Genomic DNA, 13,097 nt, shown 5'->3' on the forward strand with positions numbered 1-13,097 from the left:
TCTCCCCGCGCGACGGAGGTGCGGACCCTGGCTACAGAGGTGATGCGGGCGCAACGAGGTCAAGACGCCCTGCGGGCACGGCAAGTAAGCGAGCTCCCCTGTTATGCAGGCGCTACACGGGGAACGGGACAGGGTGTGGCGGAGCTGCTCTGGATGCGGGCCTGGTACAGACGCTAGTTATTCCGTATTTTTATGTCAGTATTATTGTCACTTTTGTCAGCACACGCTCTTGATGTGGCCACCATCCTACTTGCTCTATACTACTGCCATCAACTTGCAGACATGTTTACACAATGTCCTTCGATCATCCCGTTTTTTATATTGCAAATGGTGATCTTCCAGAAAAAATTGCAGATGGTGATCTGTGCATGAATGTATACAACAGATGCCCCTTTCGTTTCGCTGAAAAGTCAGACTGAAAAAGTATTGTTCACTGATTTGTTATGAGATAAAAACAATGTAACATGGCTAATTACCCCCACTGATTGCGATACAGCTTTTCTCATATGATTCATGCGCTAAATCAGAAGCCGTAATTTTGTCAAGCTGTCTGCTACTTTGTGCGTCGACGGTTTACTAGCACTGAATTGAATGTCACCGGGAGGTGTTTCCATGATCGATAGGCTCGATGTCGATGAGGAGGCCCTGAGACGGGTACGGCATGGGCGACCTGGAGAAGCTGCCGTCGCAGCCGGCGGCGAGCTTCCACCTGAAGCGCGTCACGATGTGGTGCACGGCCACCAGCGTCTCCACCTTGGCGAACTCGTTCCCGGGGCAGATGCGGGCGCCGCCGCCGAACGGCACGAAGCCGTAGGCCGGTATGGCCGACGGGTCCTCGAACCGCGCCGGGTCAAACCGGCCGGGGTCCGGGAAGATGGCCGGGCTCCAGTGCGTCATGTTGGTAGCGTACATCACCTGCCACCCCTTGGGGATGACGTAGCCGCCGTACTCGACGTCCTGGAGCGCCTTCCTCAGCATGCTGAACGCCGGCGGAACCATCCGCAGCGTCTCCATCGCCGCCGCCCAGGTGTACCTCATCCTGCGGAGGTCGTCCCACGACAGAGCCTCCCCTGCCGCCTTGCGCCGCGCGATCTCCTCTTGCTCTTGGAGAACTTTGGCGTAGGCGTCTTTGTTGGCGTCGAGATGCCGGAGGAGGAAGGTGATGAGGGCTGCCGTCGTGTCGTGCGCCGCGACCATGAGGAACATGACGTTGTCCGTGATCTCCTCGTCGGGGAGGCCCTTGGAGAGCATGTGGGTGATTATGTCGTCGGCCGGCGAGCTCTCACCCCGCTCCAGCTTGGCCCTCCTCTCTTCGATGACCCCCGCGACGGCGCGGCGCCCGCGACGGCTCGCGGCCAGGCACCGGCTGAACCTGGTGAAGGGCAGGTTGAGCGGGACCGCCCAGATGCCCTGCACCAGCTGCTGGAACTCCGCCGACAGCTCCCGCCGGACGTCGGCGTCGTCCCTCGACATCCCCAGCCCGAAAAGGACGGTGCTCATGACGTCGAAGGTGAGCGTCTTCATCGACGGCATCACCGCCACGCTGTCCCGGCCGCGCCAGTGCGAATCGAGGTGGCGCCGGACCTCGGCGTCCATGCCGGCGACGTGCCTCTTGACGGCGTCCAGCCTGAGGAACTGCACCATCATGGCCCTGACGCGGGCGTGCTCGTCGCCCACCACGTCGCGGACCGTCCGCCGGCCGACCATGCGGCTGAAGGCCTCGCTGTTCATAGTGGTCAGCGCGGGGCTGGTGAAGACGAACCTGTTGGCGGAGGGGCCGACGAGGAAGGCCGTCCGGTACCGGAAGAGCGACAGCCGTGACACCGGGCCGTAAGCCGCGGCGCGGCGGCGGAGCCAGTCCTCGGCGGTGTTGGCGCGAAGGGCGCGAAGCAGGCTAAGCGTATGCCCGACGACGGGTAGGCCAAAGGAGCCGGGAGGGAGGGCCTTTCTGCTCGTCTTGTTGCCGGCGCTGGCGAAGAGGAGACGATACAGCACCGGGAGCGATACAAGAAACGCGGCAACGATGGCCATCGTCATCGAATCAGCCTCCATTGCTTTTGCTTAATTGGGTCGATTGGGTGCGTTGAGAGAAATTAAACTGCTTTTGCTCACTCCGTATATGTTGCTAGATGAGATTTAGCGATGTGTAGTGGGTGGATTCCGCGAGGAGATGCCATTAGAGTATATGCATCTAACGACAAGCTAAAGTCACATCGTGATGCTTTATGCTTTGGGTTGTACTGACTCGTGGTTACTCTATTGGTATTGGGTTGGGTTGGGTGTTATCGAACTGACAAGTGACAAGGACGTGAATATATATGTTAGAGTTAGACTATCATTAGGATATCAAAACAAAGGACTCCATTCCTGTAAATTAACATAAGGCCTTTCTCCTTTCAAAAACATAAGGCCTTTCATCCTTATCCAGCCATGCCGGCCTTACGAAATCAATGTTGAGCAGTGTGTTTATACTTTATCCACTGTATTCGTAGTTAGTGATGAAGAGGCGATGTTTTTTTTTCGCGAACAGATGGTAACCTGTTTTCATTACGACGACAGGAAAGTTTCAAAGTTACACGACATCGACGAGTTCCGGCCGTTCCACACCGCTAGCAAGACGCTAGCGTTCAGGACCAACCAAGAACGTCGACGCGCTACAGCTAGAGCCTAGCGACTACAACACATACAAAGGACTATATGGCACTAGAAATTGCGACCATGGGTACAACAAGGCAAAACTCTAGAAACGCTTGGCCTATTCGACGTCTGTCACATGACGTCGACCTCTCCCCGAAAAGAGGGCCCACATGGCTTCCCGCCTTCCAGGGGTAGCTCCGTAGAGAAAGTCTGCTGAAACTCCTCAATGGACACCTCATCAGGCTTCTCTGTCTCGACCTCCTCAAGCCCGTGCTTTTTCAGGAGCACCTTTCATGCCTGGGCATCCGGCTTCGTTGCTCTGAACTTGCTCTTAGCAGCTAAATGGGCACTGCGCTTGGGGACGAAATCACCATCATCAGCAGCCTTGGGATCCTTGGTGATGCGCAGCCTAGGCGGTGACACCATAAGCGGCTGCTTGAGCGGTAGCTTGATGGCATCGATGAAGGACACCATGGCACTATCCCCAGAGGAATCCGAACCCGGCCTATCCGTGTGCGGCGATCCACAACTACGCACAGGCGAAGCTGGCGTTCTGGGCGCTTCGTGCTCAGTCGGTGCTCTAGCTGTCTGGATGATAGGGAGCGCGGCAACAACCTCCACCATCATCGGATCCTCCGCCACATCTCGACTGGCCTGCCCCACGTCTAGACACAGTGACCCACAGGAACACCTAGGCGAAGATAGCATTTCGGGGGCTTCATCCTCCGCGGGAGCAGCAAGCACGGGAGGCAGTGTTCTAGCTGCCTAAATAACAGAGAGCGAGCGAGGTGACAAGCTCCACCATCATTGGATCATCCGCCACGTCCCGACCGGCGTGCTCTGCGTCCAGGCGTAGCGACAACGTCAATGGTAGAATGCGGAGCAGGAAGGAGACGAAGCTCTGACGGTAGTGTTGCCCGAGGACACCGCTTGCCTGCCTCTAGCAGCCGGTGAACCCTTGCGCTGGTCCGGCTTTCGCTTCCACTGCCGCCGCCGACTTCTGTGGGGATGACCACAGGCTAAGGTGTCCAACGTGATACATCAGCAACATCCACTGTGACGCCTGAGAACGAGGTGCGTGGTGGGCCATCAGAGGACCGGCGAAGAGGTCATCCACGGGCCGCTCCCCGTTTATGCCAGCATCGACGTGCATGGTGACCCTCATCCCCACAGCGGAGGCGCCTAGACCGATTGCGGCAAGCTACGCAACATGGTCAGGACCAAAGCAGTTGAAGCAGTGCCCAATGAGTTCTGGTGGAACCGGACGAGCCTGGGGCCTTGGACCAACCGGGTGTGCCTGCAAATCCACGCCGTGTGGTAGAATCTTCCTCCAGCCATCAACGTCCAGGGCCGAGATATGGCGCCGCAGGCCGAGACGCTGGAACACAGGCACCCTCAGACAACCGATTTCAACGTCCCGTGCACCCTGGCGCTTTGGGTCGCGTAGGGGTAGGCCGTGGACAAGCACAGGGCAGCCCCAACGCCTCCTACGGTGGTGCCGACCCCTGCCGCTAGCGCCAAATGGGGGTGCCCCCTGCACCATGATTGAGCGCACGGCGGGGGTGGCAGAGCCACGACCGAAGGAGCCCCTTCCTAGGGACGCTCGAGGTTGGGCAAGGAAGGGCCCGGAGGTGAGCGCTCAAGGTTGGAGTTGAAGACGAGAGAGATGGAGTCCTCTTCCCAGCGACGCAAGACCGCCTAATCTAATGCCTCCCAGGAGTACTTGTCTTCCATTAGAAATTAAGTACTCAAGGGAGAACACTAAATTACACAGTTTAAATTACTCAGAGTATAATATTTATTATTTATAATAGCGGAATATGAACATGTTATCAAAGTTATGAACAATTTAAATTAACAGCGGAATATAAACATGTGATCAGAATTACAGCAGAAATAAATAGCTATTCATGACATGATGAAGCATTGATATGTAAACTATGACAACTGATTATAAAACTTCCATTTATAAAAACCTTCAGGGAGAGTTATAAATAAAAACTATGATTGCAGCGTAAAGAAAATTCTCTCTGAGCCCACCAGGAGGAATCCACATATAAAGGTCAGCTCTAGCGTCCACCTATCACCTGCAATAGGGGAAATAAAACCCTGAGTACTCAATTGTACTCAGCAAGACTTACCCGACAGGAGGGAAAAAAAGACTCCAAAGATATGCAAGGCTATCTGGCTTGTGGGTTTATTGCATCTGCAGGAAGCATTACTAAGCGTGCGTTCTTATATTCGATTTTTATTAGCAGTCGCATTAGTTCATTAACTAACCATTCTATGTAAGCACTTGTGCTACTTTCAAGCAGGTGGTAAGCAATCAGAATCATTTTACCATCTTTCATCTTCCAGTTCTTACTACGTTGCTAGAATGTAGACAGGTCGTATCGATATGGCGGCAATTCGTGAATCAATGAGCATAGCTAGGTACCCCAAAACACATGTCCCGCTTGTACCTCAGGCACAAGCAGGACTAACCCACTACCCTCATGTCACGGGGTCTAGGTCTCCGTCCAAACTGAGACTCTAAGCCCCCGCACCTAAGTCCCGGACTCAGTGCGGTGCAAGGTCCTCCATCCAAAAACCACCCTAATAGTCGGTCTAAAAAGAGCCAGAACCCATGACAAGAGAGTAACAAGTCTTCCCTACACCCATACCTAAGTTTGTGATTGGGATAATAAGTCTGTGACCTGCCTAGAACCCAATGCAACGGTCCATCCTTAACCGACACAGACATGGAAAATAGTGTAACCAAGCTATGTCCCATTGGCTGCAGGACACAACCTCTTACGCCCACCAATACCCAAACCATATCCCTGTCCAGTCTCCATTTCCCTTTCCACCATTTTATATATTCCAAGTGATAATAATACAGTAATATATTTTCTATCTCTCGCGAGTGACAGGCAATCACTCGACTTCTACCGGAGCCCTGTAGCATAGCAATCTACACGATCATGTCATACTAGTAAGACTCATAGGATAAACATATATATGCAAGTGGGTTTCATTCAACTCCTTAAAACTTAATGCAGAAATATAATTTAAAGTACAGAAAAGTAGGGGTCATGCACTGTGGCTTGCCTAGATAAGATATATACTAAAAAGTTAGTATCTGCATCTTCAGATCATCCACCATCAACTGAATAGAAAGCCTATTGCATCATCTCCTGGAGAGAATACCATTACACCATCTTCAGATTCCCAATCATCCTTCAATTGATCCGTTGATCCAACATCGTACCTATATGATATGCATTGATGCAAATGATGCAATAGATAATTAACAAGGCAAAAACAACTCTTAAAACAGAGTACATACTACGAACTAACAAGCTAGCTCTAATGACTAACGTACTAATCTACGTATCAACATCGTCGAGAAAGGTGTTATCTCCCAATAAGTGTTTTAGTTATATAATTCCAAGGTGTCTCTTTATTTCATTTACTTGATTTACTATATATTCAAACTTACCAATTTAATTATTCTAGAACTACACAATTTACAGTGGACACCTAACCATATGATGAACCCACCATAAAATTTTTAGAGTTAATACTATCACCGATTTATCACGGAAATTCCTACAAGTTCATATTTTAACAATATTAAACACTTTAAAATAATTAGAGCAACCCTAAAACATACGGAACCTATACGAACGAAACACCCTATCAGATAGATCATGATTTTAGAAACTCAACAAACTGGTTTGGCATTTTTATGATTTTTCTATGATTTACTATGCATTTTACAAGTTTCAGCCATTTAAGGGGATTAATAACAGTGATAAAAAGGAAAAAGGCTTCGCCATCCATTTCAGCCCAAGTCGGCCCAATCCGACGGGCTAGAAGGCCAGCCCCCACAGCCAACCGTCGGAGCGCAGCCGGAGCAGGCTGGCCCACACGGCACCAGGCCCAGGCGCGAGCGGCGAGTAGGCCATGGCCACGGAGGCGCAGGGCGAGCGGCCCAACAGGCCGGCCCATGGGGGGGAAGCCCAGCGGCGGCGACTCAAATTGCACCGAGGCCCTTGCACTTTTACCTAATCCACCCCCGGGACATTAATACTATTCGAGTGAGTCACAGAAATTACATTGAGAACCCTGAACAAAATTTCTACTGCGATTCTCACCCTTCTCTTCCTTTGGTGAAATAGAGGAGCAGAGCTCGGTGGCTCCGGCGACCAAATCCTGGCCATCCAGCGCACCTGCCGGTGGTGGGGAGACGGCGTGGGGCAGCGGCAGACTTGGATGCGCACGGGCATGGCCAAGGCTCTCCCCACCGTGGCTCGTAGAGACATGACCACGCGCAGCGGTGGGCACGACGGCCGGCAGCTAGCGGTGGTGGTGCTGCGGGGCGCGGTGGCTGGCAAGGGTGGCTCCTCGGCACCGGGCAGACTTGGCGCGCCCCTGGCTAGGCCCCGCACGTGCCGGGGCAGGACGTAGCGGCCCGGCCACATGCGCAGCACGGCAAAGGCCTGAGCAGGGGCCACGGCGGCTCCCGACGACGCGGCTACAGCGATGACGGGGGCGTGGTGCGGGGCTTGGTGCTCGATGGAGGCGAGGCATTGGCAATGGAGGCTTGGGCATGGTGGATTATGGAGGGCGAAGGAGGAGGCGCTGGAGCGGACGACGGCGAGGCAACCGCTTAGGAAGGGCAGTGCAGCGGGGCCGCAGCTCCAGCGCAGGACCACGGGGTTACGCACGTGGGCGCATGAGGGGAAACTAGGCGACGACGGGCGGGAGCTGGGGCACATCCACCACGACAGCAAAAAAAAGCAAGGGAGGGGGCGGCGCTGTGGGCATAGGCACACGGGAGGGACAGTAGTCCAGAGCGGACTGGGGGCTCACGACGGACGGGGCAGGAGGCGTAGTAGGCAAGCAGCGAGAGTGAGAAGCTACCGGCGGTCGCGTTTTATGCAAGCAGCAACAACGGCGCCCTGCCCAACAGTCCGGAGGGAGAGCGCGTACGAGCAGCACAGCGCCTACACCGGAGCGCACATGGCCAGGTGCAGGACATCAATAGTATGGATGAGACGACTCAACTTGGCAGGACGCGAAGACAGACCACGGCGCTGCGACCAGGACAATAGCGCGATAGGACAACAGAGGAAGACCGCGGTTGAGCGACAGTGGTGGCACACGTGCTGGTGCTGCGTAGCTCATGGCTAGGGAGATCGTGCGCGCGCAGTGCCATTAAGGCGGCGATAACGCTGTGCGGGGAGGGGCATCCCCAAGTACGCGCAGCAATGGTATCAGGCGGCTGACTGCGTCACAGCGGTGCAGGGGCCAGGACGCGATGCGAGACAGCAGGAGCACAGCGCAGAGTGAGGCAGTGGCAGCGGCCCGGGCTGGCCGGGCGGGCAGCCAGCGCCCGGTGTCTGGAACGACGTCACGCACGCTTTTAAAATGAAACCGAAAACAACTTACTAATGCGACGAAGGCTCAACCGGTTTTGCGAACTCAAGTTGGCCCTAACAGCTAGCTAGCGAAGAAATTCTTATGACCAGAGGATAATCGGAGATGAAATTAGAGCGACGTCAAGATAGGTTTGTCACGCTGAACGACAGTTCCCGACCAGAGCTCCAACGGCATAGCTACAACGCGTTTCAATGTACTTTGAATAATTTTTAAGAGGACCACGGGACAACCAACACAACTACCACCAACACCATGCTCAAGTACATACTTTGATGCAACAAATTGTACCAAAATACGAAACTAAGATTTAGGAAATTTTTGTTAGAGTTCAAACGCCAAAATAGCATTTTTATCTACTAAACTTGCACTTCAAACTTTTATCTACGTATGAATTACAAGCTATATTTTATTTGGTTTATAAAAATTGTTTTTACGCTTAATCTAATAGAACAAACCGTTCGCTATCTATTTGCTAGAATTGTTGTCCGCCATTCCTAAATATCTTTACGCACCGAGTAATTTAACTTGGACGTTTATTTGAGTCAACAAAACTAAGTCACACAGGATTCACTTATCACATCAAGTATATTTTAAATAAAAAATCTGAGAAACTCGTTTCGGAAATTTTTCTTAGGTCTAAATCTCGGTACTAAATGAGTTGGTAACACCAGAGGTGTTACACCCGCGAAGCTACGGGCAGGAATGAAGGGAACGGCGAAGGGAGATAAGGCGCTTGAGGCATCGGGGACGGCGGGGGCTTGTGCGGTGGCTGCCGGCGCCGGCGTAGCTTCCGATAGGCTGGAGGGATTGGGGCTCTCGGTTAACCTGCGCACGTCCTCCAATCCATCAGCTGGTAGATCAGGCAGTGGAGATGACAGATGTAGGGTGAAGCAGTTGATTTGTGTAGCGTTGGAGCGATATGGGGAATCCATGGGTGGAAACATTGAGGGTGGGAGGAGGGAGGCGAGACGGGGGTGGAAGGAGGTGAGGCGCTCATTCGGATTTGATGCCCATCCTATTGATATGGCTCTTGGTCATAGTTAAGGCTGGATGAAAAGCTCGAAACTCATTAGCTCGCTCGGCTCGTGACTGGCTCGACTCGGCTTGGCTCGGCTCGTTATGATAACGAGCCGAGCCGAGCCAAGATTTTAGCTCGTTAGCTATAACGAGCCAACTCGAGCCAGTTCGCGAGCCGCTCGCGAGCTAAACGAGCCAAGCTTCCAGAAAAAAGTATCAAAACTTATATTAGTTTTTGTATTACTTCATGTCTTGCACTTTATAATTGACTGGTAACTGGTCTAGACCCTATAAATTGACTGGTAACTGGTCTAGATGTATTTCTTTTATATTATTATTATTCTCAAACTTTAGATAAATGCAAATATTATATTTTATGTATTTTTTATACCTAGCTCGTGAGCTTAACGAGCCAGCTCAAGCTTTTAACGAGCCGAGCCGAGCTGGCTTTCTAGCTCGTTAGGATAACGAGCCGAGCCAACTCGTTATTCAGCCTTAGTCATAGTACATCTCTGCGTCTCTAAGATCATGATCCTTCTCTCCCACTAAAGCTCTACGTGTTGTATGTGAATGAGTATTGCATGATCCTAGTTGATGCTTGTTGAATTATAGATGAATTGTTCATATAAGCTTTTTAGCTAAAAGCTAAATTCACCTTTTGAATGGTCGAACGGCTAGCTTCCTGGCGAAGATGACCCGGCCAGTTGTCCCGGAGAAACCAGGTGAGTACGCATTCCTATATAGGATCTAGCTTGAAACTAATGGTAATGCTTTGATCCGAGAGTCCGACTCTTTACTGGATATCGGACGGACGCGGAGTGTGGGGCTATGTTAATTTTAATTCTCGTCTACTCTAGCCCAACTAACACGACCTCTGTTTAATATCCCGTCAATTCATCACATGTGTATCTCCCACTCCGCAGCTCGTCCCACTGCTCCGCGCACTCGCCCCGCCGCTCCTGCCGCTGCTCCGTGCGCCCACCCCGCTGCTCCTACCGCTCACCGCCGACGTAAAGAAGACTCCCCACCGTAGCACTGTTGCACCATCCCTATGGCTATGGCTTCCACCATCACCGCTGCTGCTCCACCTCGCCTTCCCTCTCCTCTCCACGCCCTCCTCCTCCTCCTCGTCCTCCAATACCCTTTGCTTCCCTCTCTGCCGCCGCCGCACCTCCTGCCCCCTCACCGTCACTGACTTCAAGAAGCTCTCAGAGGCATCCCTCATTCCCATCCCTCAGCAGCCCACACAGCCCCTAGTCGTGAGGATGCCCTACCCCCAAAGTTCGGAGTCTACGGCGTCTACGACCCCGTTGGGGAGCTGTAGTTCGTTGGGATTTCGCGCAACATCAGGGCCGCACCGGGATATGATGCATGTTGCAAGTGTACATTTAAAATGTTTATGATGTTTTAAGGTATGTTTTAAGTGTTTCATATGGATGTTGGAAAATTAGATCGGGATGTTGCACATGTTGTAATGATTTGTACACCTATGTTGCAAGCGTCTGTCCCCAATGTTTCATCTGTTTTTCAGACGTATGTTGGAAGTGTGTTTATCTGGATGTTGCATATATTTCACAGATATGTTGCAAGTGTTTCACATATATGTTGCAAGTATTGACAGAAGTGGGTCTCCAAAGCAAAGCATTCTAGGTACGTGGACAAAAACATTTGCATCAATGTATGCATTTGCTATGTTCTATATTGGATTTACTATTGTGTGCTTTGAACTCTATTTTCTCTCTTAAATGAAAGGCAAAGCCCCCTGCCATTTTCATTTAAAAAATATATATGTGGGTTGTTAGATTTTTGCATAGTGCAGCTCAAAAATGCATCAATATTACATATCTGATAGTATACCTGTAGATAAGAAAAAAAAAATCTTATTTTCAATATATCGAAAAAAGGTCTAATGAGGTTATGTTTAAGCAGGAGCTACTATAGACGATGTGCCTATAGTAAAGAGCAAGGGTGTCCTGCAACAAAGACAGTGCAACAGAAGGAAAGTGATGGTAAATGGAACGGTGAGGTTGTTCAATGTTGACTATTATGACCAGCACATTTGCAACAGCGATGGCATAGTTCATCCATATGTTGTTGAGGCAACACAAGACAGTGTGGCAACTGCCAGTCAAAACCAAAGCAGTAGCTCAATGTTTGTTAATACCGATGCCCACGGCGTTCAGGATGAAAGCTTTGGACAGAGTTCACCGATGTTGAAATGGCAAGGGCATTTGAGATTACCTCCATGAACTCGCCAATGATCTCTGAAGATATATGGGCATGAAGAAGGGAAAAATCAAACCAAAGTCCTTTTATTGAATATATGGGTGTAAATCATGACTTCTGACAAGAGGACATTGGTGTGTTACCGATTAGTCTACATTAAGTGTGATAAGAAAAGTAAAAGAGCATGTGCAGAAAGTACTTAAAAATAGACAGAAAACTACATCGTACAAAGGCTGTACATATGGTCTAGAATGCTGATATAGCCTGTTCGGGAGGTCGTATCGTATCGTGGATTATTTACTGCTGGCTGGTTTGGTGTGAGAGAAAAATACTGTTCCCAGCTGGAAATTTACGATCGTTTACGAGCAAGCGAACATGCTGACTTTCCTGTGACATATACCAACTGTAAGGGATGCATCATGATTGTACTACTTGTCATTCCAAATCTGTAAAAGGACACCCTGCAAAGTCTTACCATCGGTAAAGTCCTCCTCACATCGCTTACTCTGCTAACATTGATGGAGAAAACTAGAGACATAGGGCATAGACACATATGGAAAAAATCTACTTAACCCCACCTTTCATACATGGTCTACTTCACCCCTCAATTATGAAACCATCTGTTTTACCCTCTAAACTTTCCAAAACCGTCTATTTTACCTCCCGATGGTTTTTGACAGCGGTTTGCTACAGTAGATTAAACCTGACTGCTAATATATGGTTGTCAAAAACCGCCGGGGGGGGTAAAATAGACGGTTTTGGAAAGTTCAGGGGGTAAAACAGACGGTTTCATAGTTGGAGGTGAAGTAGACCATGTATGAAAGGTAGGGGTTAAGTAGACTTTTTCATACTAGTAATCAACCTAGAAAACTGCCCCTTCGCTGTCGAATGCTGGAACATGCTCCACTTACAAACTGGGGGCCCTTTGATATTCTGGACAGCTTCAGAACGCAGCTTGCAGTTCCTTTTTTCCTGGAAATCCTAATCTGCATGTCTTGGGCAATTTGGTCTGTGCGTAATGACCATATCTTCAGAAATAAACCTGTCTCTCTTCGGCGATGCAAGCAAATTTTCAAGGATGAGTTTGCAGGGGTTATCCTCCGGGCAAAGCAAGCACTCCGGCCTTCACTTAGTTCATGGCTAGACAATTATGTGTAATCTTCCTTATTTTCTTTGTGTCCTTCTTTGTTTCGTGAACCTGTATTTGTATCCTTTTGTTTGTTTGTTTGATAAATCCCAGCAGGGGGAAACCCCTCCTGTTTTCCTAAAAAAAAAACTGGAAAACTGCTTGTTAGGCAAATACCTAATGCAGCCTAACTAGCAATCGGGACGGTTGTATTCCCACCTGACTGCTTAACTTTGTTCAGTTTGGCCCCGTTCGCGTGCCCTTTGGCTTGATCTGCTTTTTTTTTTATTCGGAACAGTGTTTTTTCTCATAAATTCCTCTAAAATTTCTCTAGAACCATACCATCCGAACGGGGTGCAGAGATGATGCTGAATTGAATTGAGCTGTACCCAAACTGAACCTTGCAACCACAGACGACAGAACGGAAGAAATAAATATCTGGCTATACATATACACGTGCCGATAGATCGGAGTGCCGTGTTTTGTGCTCGCGTCTACTCTAGGTCTGCAACGAGTGAAACGACGACCATGACGACCAATCGATTCGGTTTCCGGAGACTCTGAACTGCCCACGGTTTGGCAGGAAAACCCAAACCGAAATCCGCCGAAACCTACTAGAATTTTCGCTCCCCCGAGAGACAGAGAGAAACGGAGACAGAGAGGG

At 50.3% G+C, this 13,097-nt stretch overlaps 1 protein-coding gene across 1 annotated transcript; it reads right to left on the reverse strand.

The window, feature by feature from the left end:
- Positions 1–425: 425 nt before the first annotated feature.
- On the reverse strand, positions 426–2,149 carry LOC136487848 (cytochrome P450 716B1-like). The gene has a single exon (XM_066484958.1). It carries the CDS (start codon positions 2,050–2,052, stop codon positions 595–597), a length of 1,458 nt encoding a protein of 485 aa, XP_066341055.1. The 5' UTR covers positions 2,053–2,149; the 3' UTR covers positions 426–594.
- Between the last annotated feature and the right edge of the window lie 10,948 nt (positions 2,150–13,097).

Source organism: Miscanthus floridulus, chromosome 10 (assembly GCF_019320115.1).
Source record: "Miscanthus floridulus cultivar M001 chromosome 10, ASM1932011v1, whole genome shotgun sequence".
NCBI classification, from domain to species: domain Eukaryota; kingdom Viridiplantae; phylum Streptophyta; class Magnoliopsida; order Poales; family Poaceae; genus Miscanthus; species Miscanthus floridulus.

What these genes read in the sequence shown, in the direction of transcription:
- LOC136487848 (XM_066484958.1), bottom strand. Translation starts at nt 2,052, where the DNA reads ATGGAGGCTGATTCGATGACGATGGCCATCGTTGCCGCGTTTCTTGTA.